The sequence below is a fragment of the Arvicola amphibius genome, chromosome 12 (assembly GCF_903992535.2).
Source record: "Arvicola amphibius chromosome 12, mArvAmp1.2, whole genome shotgun sequence".
Lineage (NCBI taxonomy): Eukaryota > Metazoa > Chordata > Mammalia > Rodentia > Cricetidae > Arvicola > Arvicola amphibius.
Window position 1 is genome coordinate 164,037,012 of NC_052058.2, and position 19,192 is coordinate 164,056,203.

General features: G+C 47.9%; 1 protein-coding gene across 2 annotated transcripts in view; it reads left to right on the top strand.

The window, feature by feature from the left end:
* The window catches only part of Ints4 (integrator complex subunit 4), a 55,935-nt gene extending 39,135 nt beyond the window's left edge, over positions 1 to 16,800 (top strand). For both annotated transcript variants that reach the window (XM_038313766.2, XM_038313767.2), the window contains exons 16-23: positions 1,289 to 1,382; positions 5,567 to 5,647; positions 6,673 to 6,803; positions 7,336 to 7,395; positions 10,729 to 10,888; positions 11,155 to 11,298; positions 14,044 to 14,164; positions 16,410 to 16,800. In XM_038313766.2, coding sequence (XP_038169694.1) covers positions 1,289 to 1,382; positions 5,567 to 5,647; positions 6,673 to 6,803; positions 7,336 to 7,395; positions 10,729 to 10,888; positions 11,155 to 11,298; positions 14,044 to 14,164; positions 16,410 to 16,588 — 970 coding nt within the window. In that variant the 3' untranslated portion in view covers positions 16,589 to 16,800. The remainder of the gene's footprint in view (positions 1 to 1,288; positions 1,383 to 5,566; positions 5,648 to 6,672; positions 6,804 to 7,335; positions 7,396 to 10,728; positions 10,889 to 11,154; positions 11,299 to 14,043; positions 14,165 to 16,409) is intronic.
* Positions 16,801 to 19,192: the final 2,392 nt, after the last annotated feature.

Below are 19,192 nucleotides of genomic sequence, written 5' to 3' on the forward strand. Positions count from 1 at the left end.
GTATGTATGCTTAGTGTTCATAGACTTTATCTTTTATGTGCGAGTGTTTTGCTTGCGTGTGTGTGTGTGTGTGTGTGTGTGTGTGTGTGTGTGTGTGTGTAATATATAAAATATATGCACTGCTTTTGTGCTGCTGTTTTCTGGAGGTTATAAGAGGTTGTTGGGTTCCTAGAACTACAATTAAGGATAGTTGTGCACACACCTCTAATCTCAGCACTTGGGAGGCAGAGGCAGAATGATCTTTGTGAGTTTGTGGCCAGCCTGGTCTAAAGAGGACAGCCAGGGCTACACAGAGAAACCCTGGGGAGGGGGGGAGGATGCTTGTGACCTACCATGTGGGTGCTGAGAACCAAACTTGGATCCTCTGCAAGAGCAACAAATGCTTTTACCCGCTGAGCCAGCTGCCCCCTGTATATTTTTACCCATAGAACTTTGAAGCTGTTTTACTGATAACAGTTTACTTTTGTGTATGGGGTGGTCAGAGGGTAACTTTTGGGAATTGGTTCTATCCTTCTACCATGTAGGTAGGTCCTAGGGATCAAACTCGGGTAGTCAGGCTTGGTGACAGGTGCCTTGTAACCTCCTCAGCCGTCTCTCTGGCCCTCTCCTCATGCACAGTTCCTACATAGTTGGGGTCTTATACTTTATTATCAACTTTTGTTTTGCTTTGTTTTTTGAGACAGGGTCTCTATATTATGTAATCCTGGCTGTCCTAGGACCAAGCCGACCTCAAACTCACAGAGCTCTGCCTGCCTCTGCCTCCCAAGTGCTGGCATGAAAGGCGTGCACCACCACATAGCATTATCAACTTGTTTTTTAATAGCTGTAAAATATTTTATTGGATGTACCGTAGTATACTTAGTATTTCTGTCATAGATCTTTAGTCACTGCGGTTTGCTGTAATAGTCCACATAGCAATGAATGCTATGGGGCATAAGTAATTTCTGCTGACTGCTTCCTTAAGGGCTGTTTCCCAGCATAAAACTTTGGATGAAAAAAATAAAGACTTTATGGCAATAATTATATTTTATAAAGGAGTATATCAGTTTAAACTGCTTTTAAAACTTAAAGTGGGGATGGAGAGATGGCTGGGAGGTTGAGAGCACAATCAGTGTGGCCCAGTCTCCTTACAGCCACTCCAGCCCTGGTGCCGTTTGTCCCTAGACTAGCTGTTGTTGCTCAAACAGTGTGACGTGATCTCTACATTACTTGTTATCCCTCTGCTCTGTCTGACTTGCTGTTTTCTTGTGTCTGAGTTGATTGTGTTCTGGCTTTGTTTTCACTACAGAGATCTGCAGAGACTTGGAGAACTTCAGTCTGAATTGGCAGGGGTGGCCGACTTCTCTGCTGCCTATCTTCAGTGTCAGCTGCTCCTTATTAAGGTTTGCTTGGATTCAGTGTGTATGGATTCTGATGCGATGAATGGGCTTGAATGATCAGCAGTGTTTGAGACCCTAAGTGGAAAAACCGTTGTTCTGTGAAGCCATCCAGCAATGGGAAAATCACGTCTCTACTGAAATAAGTTTGAACTCACACGGTGTCTTAGGTAGAGGCTTCCTCTCCCTGTGTGGCTTGCGCTTCCATCTCGCTATGACCGTTCACCACTGAAGGAGTCGAGACAGGAGCTAAGCAGGGCAGGAACCTGGAAGCAGGAGCTGATGCAGAGGCCATGGAGAAGCTCTACTTTCATGGCTTGTTCAGCTTGCTTTCTTATAGAACCCAGGACCACCAGCCCAGGGGTGGCACCACTCACAATGGACTGGGCCCTCCGTCATATATTAAGAAAATGCAGCCGGGCAGTGGTGGCGCGCGTCTTTAATCCCAGTCCTCTGGAGGTAGAGGCCAGTGGATCTCTGAGTTCGAGACCAGCATGGTTTACACAGAGAGAAGGAAGCAGAGGCAGCAAAACAAAAAAGAAAAAAAAAAAAATGCCCTGCAGCCTTGCCTACACCCAGTCCCATGAAGGCATTTTCTCAATCAGGGTTCCTTCCTCTCAGATGACTCTAACTTGTGTCAAGTTGACATAAAACTATCCAGCACATATGGGAAATTTTAATTTTAGGAGAATTCTTTCATCATTCTCAAATTAGAAGGTTAGGTGCGGCGCTGCACGCCTTTAATCCCAGGACTCTTGAGTCTGAGGCCAGCCAGGGCTTCACAGAGAAACCCTGTATTGAAAAACCAAACAACAACAAATTAGGGTGGATTTTAAGTTTAAAATCCTGCAGATTGGAGCAAAGGCTGTACAGCTTAGATGGTAGAATACCTGTTTAGCACCCCAAGCCCCAGGCTTGGTCTCAGCACCGGATAAACAGGTGCACGATAGTCCCAGCATTTGGAAGGATGGGAATTGGAGGCAGGAGGATTAGGAGCTTCAGGACAACAGCCAGGGCCATATAAAACCCTGTTTCTAGAAGAGAAAGGATACTAGGGTCATTAAGTGTTTCCTTTAGTGGGATTAGCCTCATATTTAAACTTTTATACTATTTTCTTTCTGTTATGCCCAAATCCGCAAAGTTCCCACAAAAGCCAAAAAGGAGACCGAGTCCCGTATGTAAAAGCAAAGAGCCTTTATTTTAATCAAGTTCACAAACTCAGTTTCTCCATGTCCAACGTATTGGAATAAACGGAGAGCCCTGAGCTCAGTTAGAATAGGGTTTTATAGTAGTAGAGGTGGGGGTGAGGGGTTTCTGAGGTTCGGGACCTCTGATTGGCTGACTTTTGTCTGGAGGTATCCTGGCAGGTGATCCTCTCTACCGTGGTTGGAATGTTAGGCATTTCCTTTGAATGGTCTGTTCTTAGGTGGTGGTCAGGTCCTGCCACCAGGTACTGCCTCAGGGTAAACTACCAAGACTCAGGCCTCTTATTAAATTTATCCAGGGCCGAGTTCTACTCTGGCAGGTGATAATGGTTGGAAGTAAAGAACTTCCTTTGGGTGACCTGTCCATACTTAGCTTATCATGGCTGCCCCCACTCTTTCTTTTTTGGTGGAGGGGTGGTGGTGGTGTTTGAGACAGGGTTTCCCTGTGTAGCCCTGGCTGTCCTAAAATTCTCTTTCTGTAGACCAGGCTGACCTCAAACTCACAAAGATCTGCCTGACTCTGCCTCCTGAGTTTGGGATTGAAGGTGTGCACCACCACCTGGCATACTATTTTCTGAACTTGCTTTTGATTTTGTTTGTCAAAGTCAAAAGGCTAATTCATTTCTCTTAAAAGAGCCAACCTCCCAGGCCTTTGTTGGCACAGACCTGTAATCTACCCGTTTGTGGGATCAAAGCAGCAGGATCCGTTGCCAGCCTAGGCATCTTAGTGAAACTACCTCCAGACTAAAAGCAGCCGGTGACAGAGATGAGAGCAGAACAGGAGAGTGGGAACGGGAATAAAGGTCGAGATTGCTGGCACGAGGCCCTGTCTTACTGAAAAAAGAAAAACACAATCCACTTAGTAACAAAAGAGGGGATTGAGAAGACATTGCTCACCTGTGCTGATCACTCTGGTCAGCCTAGAACCTGAGCCAGGAGTGTTTGTAATAGGGAGGAGCTAATTGTGGCATCCACTCAGCCATATGGTCTGTGGGGGATCGCACCACAATATAGCAAAACACTTACAGTGTGATATGTACTCCAAAAAAAAAATACAGATGCATTCTGCTCCAGCCACACCTATGTAGAGACTTGCACATGAGAAATAATTGGAAGTAACAGTTTTCTGTTATCCTTATAGTCTTGAGCCTACTGCTGTCCAGTGTGGTGCCACCAGACAGGCGTGGCCACTGAGCCTCGGTGCAGAGCACCCACTGGACTGTTGAGACTCACCTTACGCAGCAGGTGTGAAAGGGAAGCCAGCTCGAGGTAGCATAGGGTAGAAAAGACAATTATTTAGTCCTGAGTTATTGATTTATTTAGCAGCTCACTTAAAGCATTGCTTGTACTGCTGAGCATGACTTCACTGGAAGAGAATGACCTAGAGAAATGGCTAGAATGCTTGGTCACTGCCCTCAGCAGCCTGCTGACTGCCACCTGCACTCTGTAAAGTCTTGTTGGCCCCAGCTTGTGGTTTTAGAGCATGGAGTGAGAATACCAACTGGGCCCGGCATGGAGCCTTTCAGGACTGTCCTGGCTTTGGTCCACTGGTGACACCTCCTGTCTTCTACTCTCGATGGTGCCAGCACTTGTTCTTCTCAGAGAACCAGGTTCGGCTCCTAGTGCCACAGGTTGCTCTCAGCCGTCTGGAACTCCAGCTCTGTTCTGCCCTCTCAGCCACCAGGCGTGTGTGGTGCCCAGACACAAAACAACAATAACAGAACAGAAGAACGCGCCACTTTTGTTAAAATGGCGGCATACTGAACTGAAGAGACTCTATACATATTTTTAATTTTTCTTTTTTTTTTTTGAGGCAGGGTCTTTCTATGTTGCCCTGACTATCCTAGAACTCTATGCTGGCCAGGGTGGCCTTGAACTCACAGAGATCCACCTGTGCTGGGACTAAAGGTGTGTGCTACACACCTGGCCCAAGTAAACTATATTTTAAACATTTTCACTGAGCTGGGCATAGTATTTCATACCTGCAATCCCAGTACTCAGGAGTCTGAGGCATGAAAGTTGCCAAGTTCAAGGCCAGCTTGGACTATAGGATGAGACCATGTTGAAATAAACACCCCAAAAATTTAGTTTCCCAATTTGTTTTCTGTTATAAACATACCTACTAGAAAATTGAAAATGGTGTGTGTGACTTACATTGTTTAGACAGGGTTAGTCTGGTTTCTGTGAAGTCATTCATTGCGCTGTCAGAAGGTCCTTGGAAGCCAGGCTTGATGGTGCCTACTAGAGAAGCTGAGACAGGAGGATCATGAGTTTGAGGCAGCCTGGGCTGCATCCATAAGGTCACCCTTTCTGAAGAAAAGAACAGGAAATCAAAAGATGGAGATGGAGAGATGGCTCAGTGGTTAAGAACACTGACTGCTCTTCCAGAGGACCCAGGTTCAATTCCCAGCACCCACATGGCAGCTCACAACTGTCTGAAGATCCAGTTGCAGGGGATCTGACACCTTCACACCAATGCACATAAAATAAAGTTAAATAAACAATAAAAAATTTAAAAAAAAGATGGAAAAGAAACTCCCTGAAATAATACCCACAGCAGAGATAGGTGGAGTTGGGTCCCAGACCTGGGTAGGTGAGAGAGGTGTGGGGAGTGACACCTGTGGCTCTCAGTGAGCGCTCTGATTGGAGGGGAGCTGGGAGAGGAGGCTCTAGGAAAGCTGCCGGGCTGGGAGTTTTACACATTGGATAGTGGTAGGCAGCAGGACAGTTTAGGCCGCTCAGGTTAATGCAGTGACCCTGTGAGCAAGGCCCCAGGGCCCAGCGTGCGGCAGCTGATTGTCCTGCCAGTTCTGGGAAGGGTTCCTGACGGTCATCTGAGCGCCAGCGGCCGTGCACACCCGCGGTAGGCGAGAGTGCAGGGGTGGGAGGAAACCCGTCGTATGCTAAATTCTCAAAGCAGAGCACAGGTCTCAAGTCTGTCCCTTTTGTGATCGCTGTGCCTGTCTCTCCTGTTTGTCTGAGTAGGCTTTGCAGGAAAAGCTGTGGAATGTGGCTGCTCCCCTATATCTAAAGCAGAGTGATTTGGCCTCAGCAGCAGCAAAACAGGTAAGCACATGGAGACTCTCAGTAGGGCGTCTATTTGGGATCACCTGGCTTCTGTGACTCCGGGTCTAATAGAAGTTAGTGAAGGGCTGTGCGGTGACTGTGCCCAGCGCTGGGCGTCAGAGTCAGAGGACCAGGGCTTGGGTCTCAGGTCTCCTCCACCTTACAGGCTGATAAATGAAGTTATTTGAATCTCTTGGAGTTTCATCCTCTGTACAATGTGGCAGCTGAATTGCGTGATTTCTGAAATTGTTCTAACATATTATCGGTTTGTGGGCCTGGGGCGTGGCTCAGCAGGTCGAAGTACTTGCTGTGTAGGCCTGATGAGCTGAATCCGGGCCCTGGAACTCACATCAGAACCCACACTCACACACCTCACAGTTTATACGATGCCATTTATAGTATTGCATGTTCCAAACATATTAAAACCTAATAAATATAGTTGTAGATCTTTTCTCTAAAGTGCGTGTAAAATAATTTTGAGGTGGGATTTTAGTTTTTTGCTTTGTTTTGTTATTTAAGTGGGTGGCGTGGAGAATAAGCAGGCTTTTGTCATCCTGGAACTTGCTCTGTAGACCAGGCTGACCTCAAATTCACAGAGATCCACCTGCTTCTGTGTCCTGGGTGCTGGGATTAAAGGTGTGCGCCACCAACGCCTGGCAATTTTGAGGTTATTTTAATATTTTTAATTCTTTGATACTTTCATAGAGTGTATTTTTGTATTCATCCATACTCCTCTTCCTAACTTTTCCTAAAGCTGCCCCCACCTCTCTATCACCTGATTTTGTTTCTCTTTTTTTAAAAAAAAAAATAAAATAACCTGTTGAGTCTTGTTTGTGCTCCCTCCATATTCCGGGCTAGGACCCCCACTAGAGTGTCGCTAGCCTGCCAGGAAGAAGAAGCCTTAGAGAAGGTTGACTTTCCCTTCCTCAGAAGCCATCAGCTGTCCGTAGCTCCTCAGCTAGGGGTGGAAGCTTGTGCAGCCCTCTCTCTCCCGTGATGTTTTACTGATTGTCCTTTCCTTACAGATCATGGAAGAAACCTATAAAATGGAGTTTATGTACAGTGGCGTGGAGAATAAGCAGGTGGTGATCATACACCACATGAGGCTGCAGGCCAAAGCCCTGCAGCTGATAGTCACTGCACGGACCACGCGAGGGTAAGGTGCAGCTGATAGTCACTGCAGGGACCACGCGAGGGTAAGGTGCAGCTGATAGTCACTGCAGGAACCACGTGAGGGTAAGGTGCAGCTGATAGCACTACAGGGACCACGTGAGGGTAAGGTGCAGCTGATAGTCACTGCAGGGACCACGCGAGGGTAATGTGCAGCTGATAGCACTGCAGGGACCACGCGAGGGTAAGGTGCACACTGGACAGAACAGACGGCATTCTCCTGAGGACACTGTAGACAGTCACCGCTCTCTTAAGATGAGTAAGATGTGGGAAAGTCAGCTAAGAGAGGCGCAGTCTGCTTCCACTGTCAGGTAGTCTAATGCTTGGGTCAGATTAGACCCACGCCTCACCTCTTTAACCACAGATACAGCTCCTGGCCCTTTGTTCCTCAGAGGGGCCGTTGCCTTCTTACTGTCTAGGAGTTCGTCCATCTTAGAGTGCTTGGGTTTCGGGGTTCTTGTCCTCACTCCTTCGTCCATGGAGTCACAGGCTTCTTACACTTTGATTTTCTCCTGCAGAGGTGACCCCTTATTTGGAATGTGTGAAAAGTTTTTACAGGAAGTGGATTTTTTTCAGAGGTGAGTATTCATACTGTTTATGCAGAAAGTAACCTAACAGACGCCAGACGAGATCACGCCTTTCACGTCTGCTGAGCTGTCCATCACCTGTTGCAGTGTTCTCCTTAATGGTGCATAAACTTTGCTGCGTCTAGAGCTTCAGAATAATAAATAATGAAAACATCTGCGCTGTTTGGATTCGGCCCTTAGCTGAGCTATAGAAAACGAGTATGAATCTCTACAAACAACAACAAATTGTTCTTTAATTCCTTTTATGTTTTTGTTTGAGATAGGATCTTACTGTGTTGCCCGGACTGGTCTTGATCCTCCTGCCTCGCCTCCTGAGTGGTAGGATTACTGATATGTACCAGAGTGCCTGGCATTGTTCTTTTGCCTTTTGAGACAGGGTCTCATGTAGTCTGGACAGGCCTTGAACTTGCTGTACAGCTAAACCTGCCTTGACCTCCCTATCCTCGTGCCTGTACCTCCCAAGTGCTGGGATTCTTGGCAGCTGCTCTTTAATTCTGTGGGTAAATAATAAGCCAGGTGTACTGACACATACCTGTAATGCCAGCATGGAGACAGAGGCATGGGATTTGAGGCCAGCTTGGTCAACATAGTAAGTTCCACGCTTGCCATTGCTGCATAGTGAGACCATGGAGAAATGGAGAGAGATAGGGAGAGAGAAGAAGAAGTAAGTAGGAGTTGGAGAAATAGTTAAGAGTAGTTACTGTTCTTTCAGTGAAATTGAGTTTGGTTCCCAGCACCCATACAGAGTGTCTCACAATTACCTGTAACTCCAGTTCCAGGGGTTTGATGCCCTCTTCTGGCTGCTGCCAGCCCCTGCATTCCTGTGCACATACCCACACACAGAAACATGCACACACATAATTAAAAATACATGTGAATCTTCTAAAATAACAGAATAAATGTGTGGAATGAGTGTGTCTCAAGACGGGCACCATAGGGCACATCCGTAATCCCAGCCGATCTGGATACTGAGGCAGAAGAATCACTTGAGCCTATTATTTCAAGACCAGCTTGGGCAAAACATTGATTGATTATGTGCGTGCGTGCATGCGTGTGTGTGCACGCACGAGCTTAGGGAAACCAGAGACTGATGTTCAGTGTGTTCCTCAGTCACTGTCCACTTTATTTTCTGGACAGTCTCACACTGCACCTGGAGGGCATTGATGTATCTAGACCAGCTGGCCAGTACGCTCCAGGGAGCCCCCTGTCTTAACCTTCCCAGCTCTAGGATTACAGGGGTTCACTGGTGCTCCCTGCCTTTTTACTTGGGTTTTGGGGGAGTGATTCAGGTTCTTGTGCACTTTAAAATGTTTTCTCGGGGGGCTAGAGAGATGGCTCAGTGCCGCGCACTGCATCCCCGTGTCTGAGCTCTGTGCGCTGTTACCCAGTTACCGAGCTTCGGGCAAGGGGCTGGAGGTTAAAATACACAGACACACACACAGAGAGACAACGACACAGGTTATCCTTGAATTCCACAAGAATGCCCCCTTTATTGTGTTCAGGGGCAGATTATATAGAGATAGCCACGCCCCAGCCAAACCCACCAGAAACCACTCTCCAGCCATCAGGAACTCCTGAAGGTCTCGTGCTCAGAGCAGCTGTAGGCACTCAGATCAGGGGATTACAAGAAATTCAGGATCTGGGGTCTCACTGCTCCCAACAGCTCAGAGTTTAAGAGCACTGCCTGCTCTTCCAGAGGTCCTGAGTTCAATTCCAGCAAACCACATGGTGACTCACAACCATCTGTAATGAGATCTGGTGCCCTCTTCTGGCCTGCAGAATATTGTATACATAATAAATTTTTAAAAATACATCTTTAAAAAAAAAAGAAAGAAATTAAAAAAAAAAATGTTTCCTTAGAGCCAGTAAAGCACTCAGGAGGTAGAGGCAAGCAGATCTCTGTGAGTTCAAGGCCAGCCTGGTCTACAGAGTGGACCAGGGCTACACAGAGAAACCTTGACTCGGGGGGGAAAGTTTTCTTAGAGTTTTGTAGGAAATAAATTGTTTAAAACATGCAGTAGATGATCAGAGGGCTTGATGGAATTACAGTAGTGAGACTAAGCTTTTTTGTGTGAACGGTTGGGTTTTCCATGGCGGGGAGCATAGTAACCAGCAGGCAGGCATAGTGCCTACACCCTAGGTCTCACATCTTAAGACACAACACAAAGTCTGCAACTCCAGTCCCAAGGAATCTGACACCTACTTCCGTCCTCAGTGGACCAAATGCACACACGGTATACAGATATACAAGCAGATAAAACACCCATACGTGTAAAAAAATAAATAAAATTGGGCTGGAGAGATGGCTCAGGGGTTAAAGAGAACTGACTGCTATTCCGGAGGTCCTGAGTTCAATTCCCAGCAACCACATGATGGCTCATACCCATCTATAATGAGATCTGGTGCCTAGAACACTATATACATAATAAATAAATTTAAAATAAATAAATAAATAAATAAAATTTAAATATTAGAATAAAAACAATTCTTTTCCCCCTTGCAACATGTAACTGTGGCTATTACAGAACACTGTGTATACCAGGCTGACCTCAAACGCACAGATAATCTGCCTGCTTCTGCCTCCTGAGTGGTAGGATTAAAGGTGTGTGCCACCATAATCTGTCAAAAATAAATCTTAACAAAGTTCTTTCACACTTGATGGAGGACACACCCTATAATCTCAGCAGTTGAAAGGCCAAGGCAGGAGGATTGCACTTCCCTGGGCTATAGTGAGACCCTCTCTCAACCACAGCAAAATCATAACAGACCCCCGGGGCTGGGATACAGTTCAGTGGGAGAAGCCCAGGGCTCAGTCCCCAGTGCTACAAATGGATTGACAAAAAACTCAGCTCTGTTCCTCTTGCTTATTAGCATGTTCCCCAGATTTACAGTAGTACCTGGCACTTGATAGAGCCTCCTGTAAAACATTTCCAATTAATTGCAAATCTATGAAAAGAATGATAATAGCATAATGATTAATACAGTCATATAAAGCACTCAGGTATATGCCTGACACTCATGGTTATTCATTAACAGAGTCTCAAATTATAGCCCAGGCTGGCCTTGATTTCACAATAATCCTCCTGCCTTGGCCCCCCAAATTCTGAGATTATAGACATTAACCACCATACCCAGTGAAACAGGCTCTTAAACAAAAAAACAGTTTTCTATGTGTGTCTGTGTGTGTGTGTGTGTGTGTGCACGTCTTATATGTTCCAGATGTTGATGTAGAGTTTTTTTAATGATTTATTATGTGTACAGTGTTCTATCTGCATGTTAACCTGGTGGACGAGTGTGTGGTCAGTGCTTCTGTGTGTCACACAGGTGCTTCGTTGCCGATTTGCCCCAACTTCATGATAGCTTTGTGGACAAACTTCTTGATATTATGCCCCGACTCATGGCGTCTAAACCTGTGGAAGTGATCAAAATTCTGCAGACAATGCTGCGGCAGAGCACCTTCCTCCACCTCCCGCTCCCGGAGCAGGTCAGACTCCATGTGCCCTCGCCCCATCTGTCCTGAGACTCAAAGCCACTTACTTCAGTGAACTTCTGTGACCAGGGGAGCAAGTGAGCTAGGTCCTTCCTCTAATTGTTTTTATTGCATGTATTCATAGGCGGAAGACGGGGATGCTATGGCACGTGTGCATGTGTGGGTCCCGAGGATCAAACTCGGGTACCACCATGGTAGCAGGGACCACCCCACTAAGCTATCTCATTGACCTGAAAATCAGCATATTTTCTTGTTTACAGATCCACAAAGCCTCGGCCACCATCATCGAGCCCGCAGGAGAGTCAGACAACCCTTTGCGGTTTACGTCTGGGTTGGTGGTAGCCTTGGATGTGGACGCAACCCTGGAGCATGTGCAAGACCCGCAGAGCACTGTTAAGGTCCAGGTGTGTCGGGGGTGGGCTCTGTGGTGTTTACACTGACACTGTGTTGAAGCCTTTAACTTTGGTTTGTCATCTACTTGAGGGACCAAGACTGAAAAGGGACAAAAAGAGGCGCCATGGCAGGAGCCAACTCTGCTCTTGAGCAAATTAAACTCTAAACCTCAGATTCTACATCTGAAAATAGGAATAGCAGACATTAGCATGAAATGTATATAATACCCTCAGAATCCAGACTTTAGATTTAATCCCTTCTACACACATGCACACACACACACATGCACGCACATGCACACACACGCACGCACACGCACACTGAGTTTTTTGTAATAAACAAGTTCTGCTGGTTGGTCAGGTGGCACAAGCACAGATAGGAAGAAATGATCAAAGAACACATTTCTCCAGCGTTAGATAAGCTGGAACCACGTGAGAGATGGGGCAAAGCGGAGCCCGCAGTCCCAGCTTCCTCCACCTCTCCGTCTTTCCTGCCATCCATCTGTGCATTTCGTGCTTGCTTCAGTGCACATGCTAAGTGCAGAGGCTGTGGATAGGGCTGTGTGGTGCGCTCAGTTTCACTGGGAGCCGCATCAAGGGGCCGGCAGTTAGAAGTGGAGGTCGGTGCTTCAGCAGGCACGGTTAAGCATGCTGTGCTGAAGGTGCTGACGCGGGTACCGCCTGGAAGAGGACCGGCAGAGTGGGAGGAAAAGCGGAGAGTGAGCCCTTGGCAGTGCAGGTCATGAGAGGAGGAGAGGGCCGTCTGAGTTCCTGTATTTTAGCCACTCCAAGAGGAAATACATTTTTCAGTAGTTCTGAAATTCAGAATATAATTCATGCTGGCCATTTTCTTCCCCTCCCCTGCTTGGCCACAGGTTTTTAAACTCCTGAAGGAATGTTTCCGGCAGCTGTTAGCAGAGTCCAGACTTTGAAAGAGAACTTGGTTCTGTTGCTTGGTCCTCCTCCTTTCTTCTTCCTTAGCCCCCACCCACTTTTAGTACAGACTCTCTAGACCAGGCTCGTCTCCAGCTTGCTAAGTATCTAAGAATGACCTTGACCTTCCCATCCTCCCATCTCTCACAAGGGCAGCATTGTGAACATATGCTGTTTGGGGTCATGTATGAAATGATAATTCATATAAACCAGGCAAGCATCCCACCAGCTGAGCCTTATCTGTAGCCCCTTCCCTTTTCGAAGTCATTTTTTGGTTATTTCAGACATGGATGTATTGCCCTATTCCAGTTCCTCCTAGACACCCACTCCATTATCCTCCCAACTTCTCCTCTTCTTTTAAGTTAACCCACTGAGCTGTTAAAGATAATGGAGTTCTGGAAACCAGGGCCCCTACAGCTTTCTTCTGCCCTAGGATGGGGCCGCAGAGCCTAGAAGCAGAGTAGAGAGAAACAGCTTGTAATTGTCTTCGCTGTGACCAAATACCTGAGAAAAGCAACTTCAGATGGTTGATTTAGCTCGTGGTTTGGAAGGTTTCAATCTGCAGTTGCCTGGCTCCATCCCTGTAGGCCTCAGGTGAGGCTACAGCGTCATAGCAGGGAGACGTCATAGCAGGGAGTTTATAGAGAACAAAGCTGTTCAGCTCGTGACATGGAGCAAGCCGGGACGGAGGAGGGGCTGAGGACATGACAGGCTCTGCCTCGCCCCAGAATACATGAAATTACAAATCTCTCAGGGGTTTGAGCCCTTGGTTAGATCAGAGTCCTAATGTTCCAGTCATTTCCCCAAAACCCTGCTTCTGAACACTACTTTACAGACTAAACTTTCAGTATACAAGTTTAAGGCTAGTGTAGGCTACGTAACAAGACTGGATCTCAAAACAGTCACAAAGATGGCTTAGTGAGCAAGAAGCTAAAAGTCACTGGAGCATAAAAATCTCAGTATAGCCACACATTCCTGCACGCTGCCCAGGGGTGGGGGTGAGAGCTCACTGTCCAGTCAGTGCAGCCAAAATGCCTTGAAAACAAGGTGGAGGGCGTTCTGGTCTCCCGCAGAATCCGTCCCCTCATACCCAAGCACAGCAGAGAGAGGGAGAGAAAAATAAACATAGAACCGTCAGTCCTTGGGAGGGCCCAAGATGCGTGGAGAGATGAAAGATTTGAGCCAGCAGATAAGACACAAACTTCCCTGGATTTCGCAGTTGAAAGGATGATCCAGGTCCTCTCTGTGTGCACAGAGCTGGTCCAGTCCGTCCTCCCGTCAGCCTCGTTTCTCTTGTCTGCTTGTCCCTGTGTCCCTTGGTGATGTGAAGATTTGGCTGATGTGCAAACCCCTCTGAGTGCTCTCTGTAGACGATGCTCCGTCTGATAGAAACAGTGCAGAGACTGCGTCAGAGCTGAGGAGGGAGTCCTTCCAGTGCTGCGCCAGGACAGTTTCCACAGTTATCATCTGTTAACAGAGACACTGTTCCTCTTTAAGAAATATTTACTGCACACTGCTTCTAGTATTGCCTACCAACACCACCCCGGTTTTTGTTTTTTGTTTTGTTTTGTTTTGTTTTGTTTTTGTCAACTTTCTGAGACGGGACTCACTGTGCTGCCCTGGCTGTCCTGGAGTTCACGCTATAGACCAGACTGGCCTTGCCTCTGCCTCCCGAGTGCACCACCCCTGCCCGACATGCGTTGTTCCCCTTTAAGAAGCAGATTTTTATGATGGCTAGGGTCACCTTTCTACTGCTGACTTGGGGTTCACATCCATTTTCTTGGCTCATGTGTCTTCTGTGGTCCCATTTCTGTAATGCTTTAGGTCTTGTACCCCGATGGACAGGCTCAGATGATCCACCCAAAGCCAGCAGACTTTCGGAACCCTGGCCCCGGCCGGCACCGCCTCATCACTCAGGTGTACCTCTCCCACACTGCCTGGACAGGTGAGTCAGCGGGCTGGGGGAGCGGGAGCATCTCCCCACTAATCTCACTACCTGCCCGTTATGAGACAGAGTGTCACTGTGCAGCCCTGGCTGGCCCAGAATTCTGTGTAGACCAGGCTGGCCTCCAGCTCTGCCTCCCAAGTACTGGGATTAAAGGCATGTGCCGGCCAGGCATGGAGGCAGAGGCAGGCAGATCTCAATGAGTTCGAGGCTAGCCTGGTCTACACAGTGAGTTCCGGGACAGCGAGAGCTGCTACACAAAGAAACCCTGTCTTGGGGGCTACCCTGAGTGAACTAGATCTCTGTTACGTAAGGATTTCATGAGCTCAAACATTAATATATTTGGACTGAGTTGCTGTTTGCACAAGGAACAAGATTCTGTTAGAAGACATGGGAGACTTTAGAGCCGAGTCTCATGGGGATAGACTGGGCTGCACACAAGGAGGTTCACTTTCCTGCTCTGACTAATGCAAGAAGTGGAGTCCATAGCTGCTTTGGGGGTCAGGATGCTACCTTGTAGAGAGCTAGGTCTCAGAGTCAGGGTTCAGATCCTTCCTTTACTGTGTGATTCTGTCGACCTTACTTGACTTCTCGTTTCCTTTAGGATGGGAACCATTCTTCCAGGAAAAACAGATGCGTTGTAGGACTTGGCTCGGGTGACTTTCATTTCTCCTCCCCACCATTCTCTCTCCTCTCCCTTCTCTGTGGCATTGCCTTAAATTGCCATTTCTATCAAAAGCTGATAAGGGAAGGCAGAATTGTTCTCTGCCCTCCCAACTTGCCCAGGATTTGGCTCCTTGAAGTGCTGTGGTGCTGTCTGGGACAGACTAGGAGTCGTGATGACAGAGCTGATGCTGGGCTTGCCCTGGCTGCACCCCGAGTGGGAAATGGTTCTGGAGTCTGGGATTGGCATAGTGCTTGTGTCGTGACCACACTCATGACTGTCAGGCCCTGTGGTGTAAGTGTGTACGCTGCATGCCTGGAGCTGAGGCTGCACTTGGTGCTCCTGCTGAACTCAGTGAGCCTTTGCTGCCTTGAGGAGAGCAGTCTAGTCTTTGCTCTGACCCCGAGAGACCAGAAACAGAGTTGGAGAGGCATTCGGGGTCCTGGAGCCTTTGTCCTGTTGATTCTGAAAGCCAGAAGCTGATCTTTAACCCTTACACCAAAGTAGGGAGCATCCAAGTTGGTTGTGTTCTGTGCCTCACAGTTGCCAGTAGGTCCTTCTGAACGTCTCTCCCTCTCCTTTGTGTGGAAGCCATGTGGTTAGCAGAAGACCAGACTGAGCTCAGTTGCTCACAGGGTGGATCTGGGCAGCCACTGAGAGCTCTCTGAGCTCCTGGACTCTTCTTCATGGTGTGGCAAGAAAAGAGCTCCTGGGGTTGGTGCTGGCACAGAGTGGGTTTCTGTTCCAGAGCCTCCCTGCCTTCTTCCCTCAGTGCGCTCAGGCTCAATTAGAGCGTGTCCTATACTCCATGCCACTCAGCCGAAACAGCCAATGACTCACGAGGGGTTTGTTTACCCTCAGGAGGCCTGTCACAGACGGGCGGCGGATCTGCAGTGCCATGTATGAAAGAATCAAAAGGACTCTGCTATTATAAATCCCCGAAACATATTCCTTTCCACTGGTAACAAATTTTTTGCCAGAACTGTTTTCTACCTTGAAACTTTCCTTTCCACTAAAAAAGGCAAGTCCAAGATGCACACAGACCACAGTCACAACACCGACTGCGTATCTAGCTTGAGAAAGGCCACAGCACTCTGGCCTCCTGCAGATTTCTCTCTGGTGCTCTCAGTAGCTGTGGCTCTGAATTGCAGAAACTCGCATGGAGGCAGTGGCATTACATCTGCAGCCTCGGGGCCAGCCTCAAATGATTCAGCTAGAAAATTGGTTTTGTGTTTGAGGATAAAAAGGGATGCAGACATAGGAAAAGCCCATCTTTTGTTTTTTGAGATGGCATCTCACTATGTAGCTCAGGTTGTCCTGTAACTCGCTGTGTTGACTAGGCTGGCCTCGAACTCACAGAGAGATTTGCTTGTCTCTGCCTCCAGGGTGCTGAGATTAATGGGCCACCTCCATTTGATGTGCACCTCCCCCAGCCATGCAGCCCGTCTTTGATGGGCATCATTTGGTGTGCACCTCCCCAGCTGTGCAGCCGGCTTTGATGGTGCTTCATTTGCAGCTTCATTTGAATTCCTAGAAGTTACCGAGTGGTGGAGGATTTCTTGTTTTGTTTTTGTTTTCCAGAGCCATGCCAGGTGGAAGTGCGGCTGCTGCTGGCCTACAACTCTGGTGCGCGCACCCCAAACTCTCCATGGATGGAGGGTGGCGAGATGTCGCCACAGGTGGGGACCAGCATCGAGGGCACCATCCCCTTCAGTAAGCCCGTGAGAGTTTACATAATGCCCAAGCCTGCAAGGCGCTGACCCCAGCCAGTTTTCGCAGCCGTGGCCAGGAGCCCTTTCTAGGTGCCCGTGCGCAGAAGCCTGTGCGCCACCTGGAGTGTGTGGGCATGAAGAGCACGCCAGCCTTACAATCCCATTCAGTATCGTACACAGGGTCAGTCATTTTTGCATTAAAAACAGAAATATTCTGGTTTATCTCTTCCGTTCCCATAATAAAGTTGAGAAAACACCTAGCTGTTCTAGTTTCTAGTCTTAATAACACCTGTTAGTTCTGAAATGTAAGACATGTGGTCTGATTTTCCAGGCATTCCCAACTCCTGGTTATTCAAGCCATAGTCTTGTTTCTTGAAGTAACAATTTCTTTGCCAGAGTCAACTCCAAAGCCATTTAGCAGATGTGTATCACCACTGAAAGGCTCTGAAGGGCCTTGGACATCTGTTGTCTTCCTGATCGGGCAATGGACGGGCGAAGATCAAATCTGTAATCCCAGCCCTCCTACCGCAAGGCAGGCAGAGACAGGATCACCCAGAAGCTCAAGGGCAAGCCGACGCGCTATGTACAGTGTGGAAGAAATGACAGAGAAAGGAAGAGAGCCAACTCCTGCCAGCCTTCCTCTGCTCTCCACACACACACTGTGGGACCTGTATGGGGACACTCAAACCATACGCTCATATACGATGATAAACACATTTTAAAATAGATTGGATTTGTAGGGTATATGTGCACTACCTTTGTGCCCAGTGTTCTCCAGTCCCCTGGAACTGGAATTAAAAGCAGTTGTGAGTCCATGTGAACCAGCTCCTCTGCAGCCAGAGCTCTTAATTACTGAGCCATCTCTCCAGCTCCCGACACATGTTTTTTGTAAGGTGGGAAGCTATTGAGGCCACTGAAATCACCTCTGGCCTCCGCATGCATGCATGCATGCATGCACACACACATGTACATGCACACAGAAAAGAGGTTTGGTGAAAGGGTGGGTTTGACTCCTTGTCTACTCCTGCCCTTCTCTATCATGGGCAACACAATATGAAAATCCCTGACAGATCACCAGGCAATGATCTTGGACTTCAGCCTTCAAAATCATGAACCAAACACACTTCTATTCATAAATGGCCTGTTCTCAGGTATTCTGCTACAGTGGCACATTGAAAGATTTAAAAAGCTGGGCAGTGGTGGCACACGCCTTTAATCCCAGCACTTGGGAGGCAGAGGCAGCCTGGTCTACACAGAGTTCCAGGGTAGCCAGGGCCACACAGAGAAACCCTGTCTTGAAAATTTAAAAAAAAAAAATGCAGAACCTCCAGCTGTCCAGCCCTCCGGTGTTTTGTGAAGTAGGAATGAGCACGTGTGCTGGCTAGTTTTGTGTTCACTTGACACAAGCTGGAGTCAACTCAGAGGAGGGAGCCTCAGCTGAGAAAATGGAGCTGTAGGAAGCCTGCAGTTCATTTCTTAATTAGAGGCTGAGGGGGGTGGACGGCACAGTGCACTGTGGGTAGGGACATTCCTGGGTTCCATAAGAGCAAGTTGAGCAAGCCTCCATGACCTCTCGTTTCCAGGTTCCCACCCAACATGAGTTCCTGCCGTGCCTCTCCTCAGTGGACTGTGACTTGGGATCTGTAAGCCAAAACAAACCCTTTACTCCCCAAGTGGCTTTTGGTCACAGTTCATCACAGCAATAGTGACCCTAACTAGGACATAGGATTCGGTGACACGGGCAGTACCTGCATCTAAGGCCAATCTTGATCACATTGGACCTTGGAGAGCTTAGACAATAGCAAAAGTACACCATGAAGAGGTGGAGCTGGAACTTACCAGCATGCGACCTTCCAGTTGTGCCTGGCCCTGTAACTTTTTTTTAATAATTTATTTAATTTTAAGCACATTGGTGTGACGGTGTTAGATTCCTGATCCAAACTGAGTTACAGACAGTTGTGAGCTGCCATGTGGGTACTGGGAGTGTTTGAACCTGGGTCCTCTGGAAAGGCAGCCAGTGCTCTTAACCGTTGAGCCACCTCTCCAGCCCCTGCTGTAACTCTTTACACGAACTAACTTCCAACTGCTCTACAAAGCAGTTACTCCTACCTGCATTTGGTAAACAAAATAATTAAAATTTATAGAAACCATGCCAGTGAGATGGCCCTTCCCACCAGGACAAGGTCTTGCGTTCTTTGGGACCCAAATGGTGAAAGGAAAGGACCTGCTCCTGCAGGCTGTGCTCTGACCTCCGTGTTCCCCTCCATGTGTGTGCCTGCTCTTCACCCCACTTAAATATTAATCAAATCCTTAAAAACCCCAATCAAAACTGAAATTACCTAACCTGCCCTGTGTCCCACAGCTCCCAGCTTGCACGCCTGGGACTTGTAGCCTGGACACACTGTCCAGCTCCGAGAGGCAGTAACTGCTATGGAGGTGGGAGGGGAGCGTCCAGGGAGTGGTCTTTCCCCATCTCGGGGATGTGTCACCATCGGGCTTTTGCGTCAGAACGGCACAATACCCAGAAAAGATGCCTACCATAGGAGCTGGAGTTTGAAGACGTGCTGAATAGCAGCCCCCTGGCCCTGAGCGGATGGCCTGCTGGATGGTGGCAAAGATGAAGAGTTAAGACCCTGGCTGCTGACTGAACCC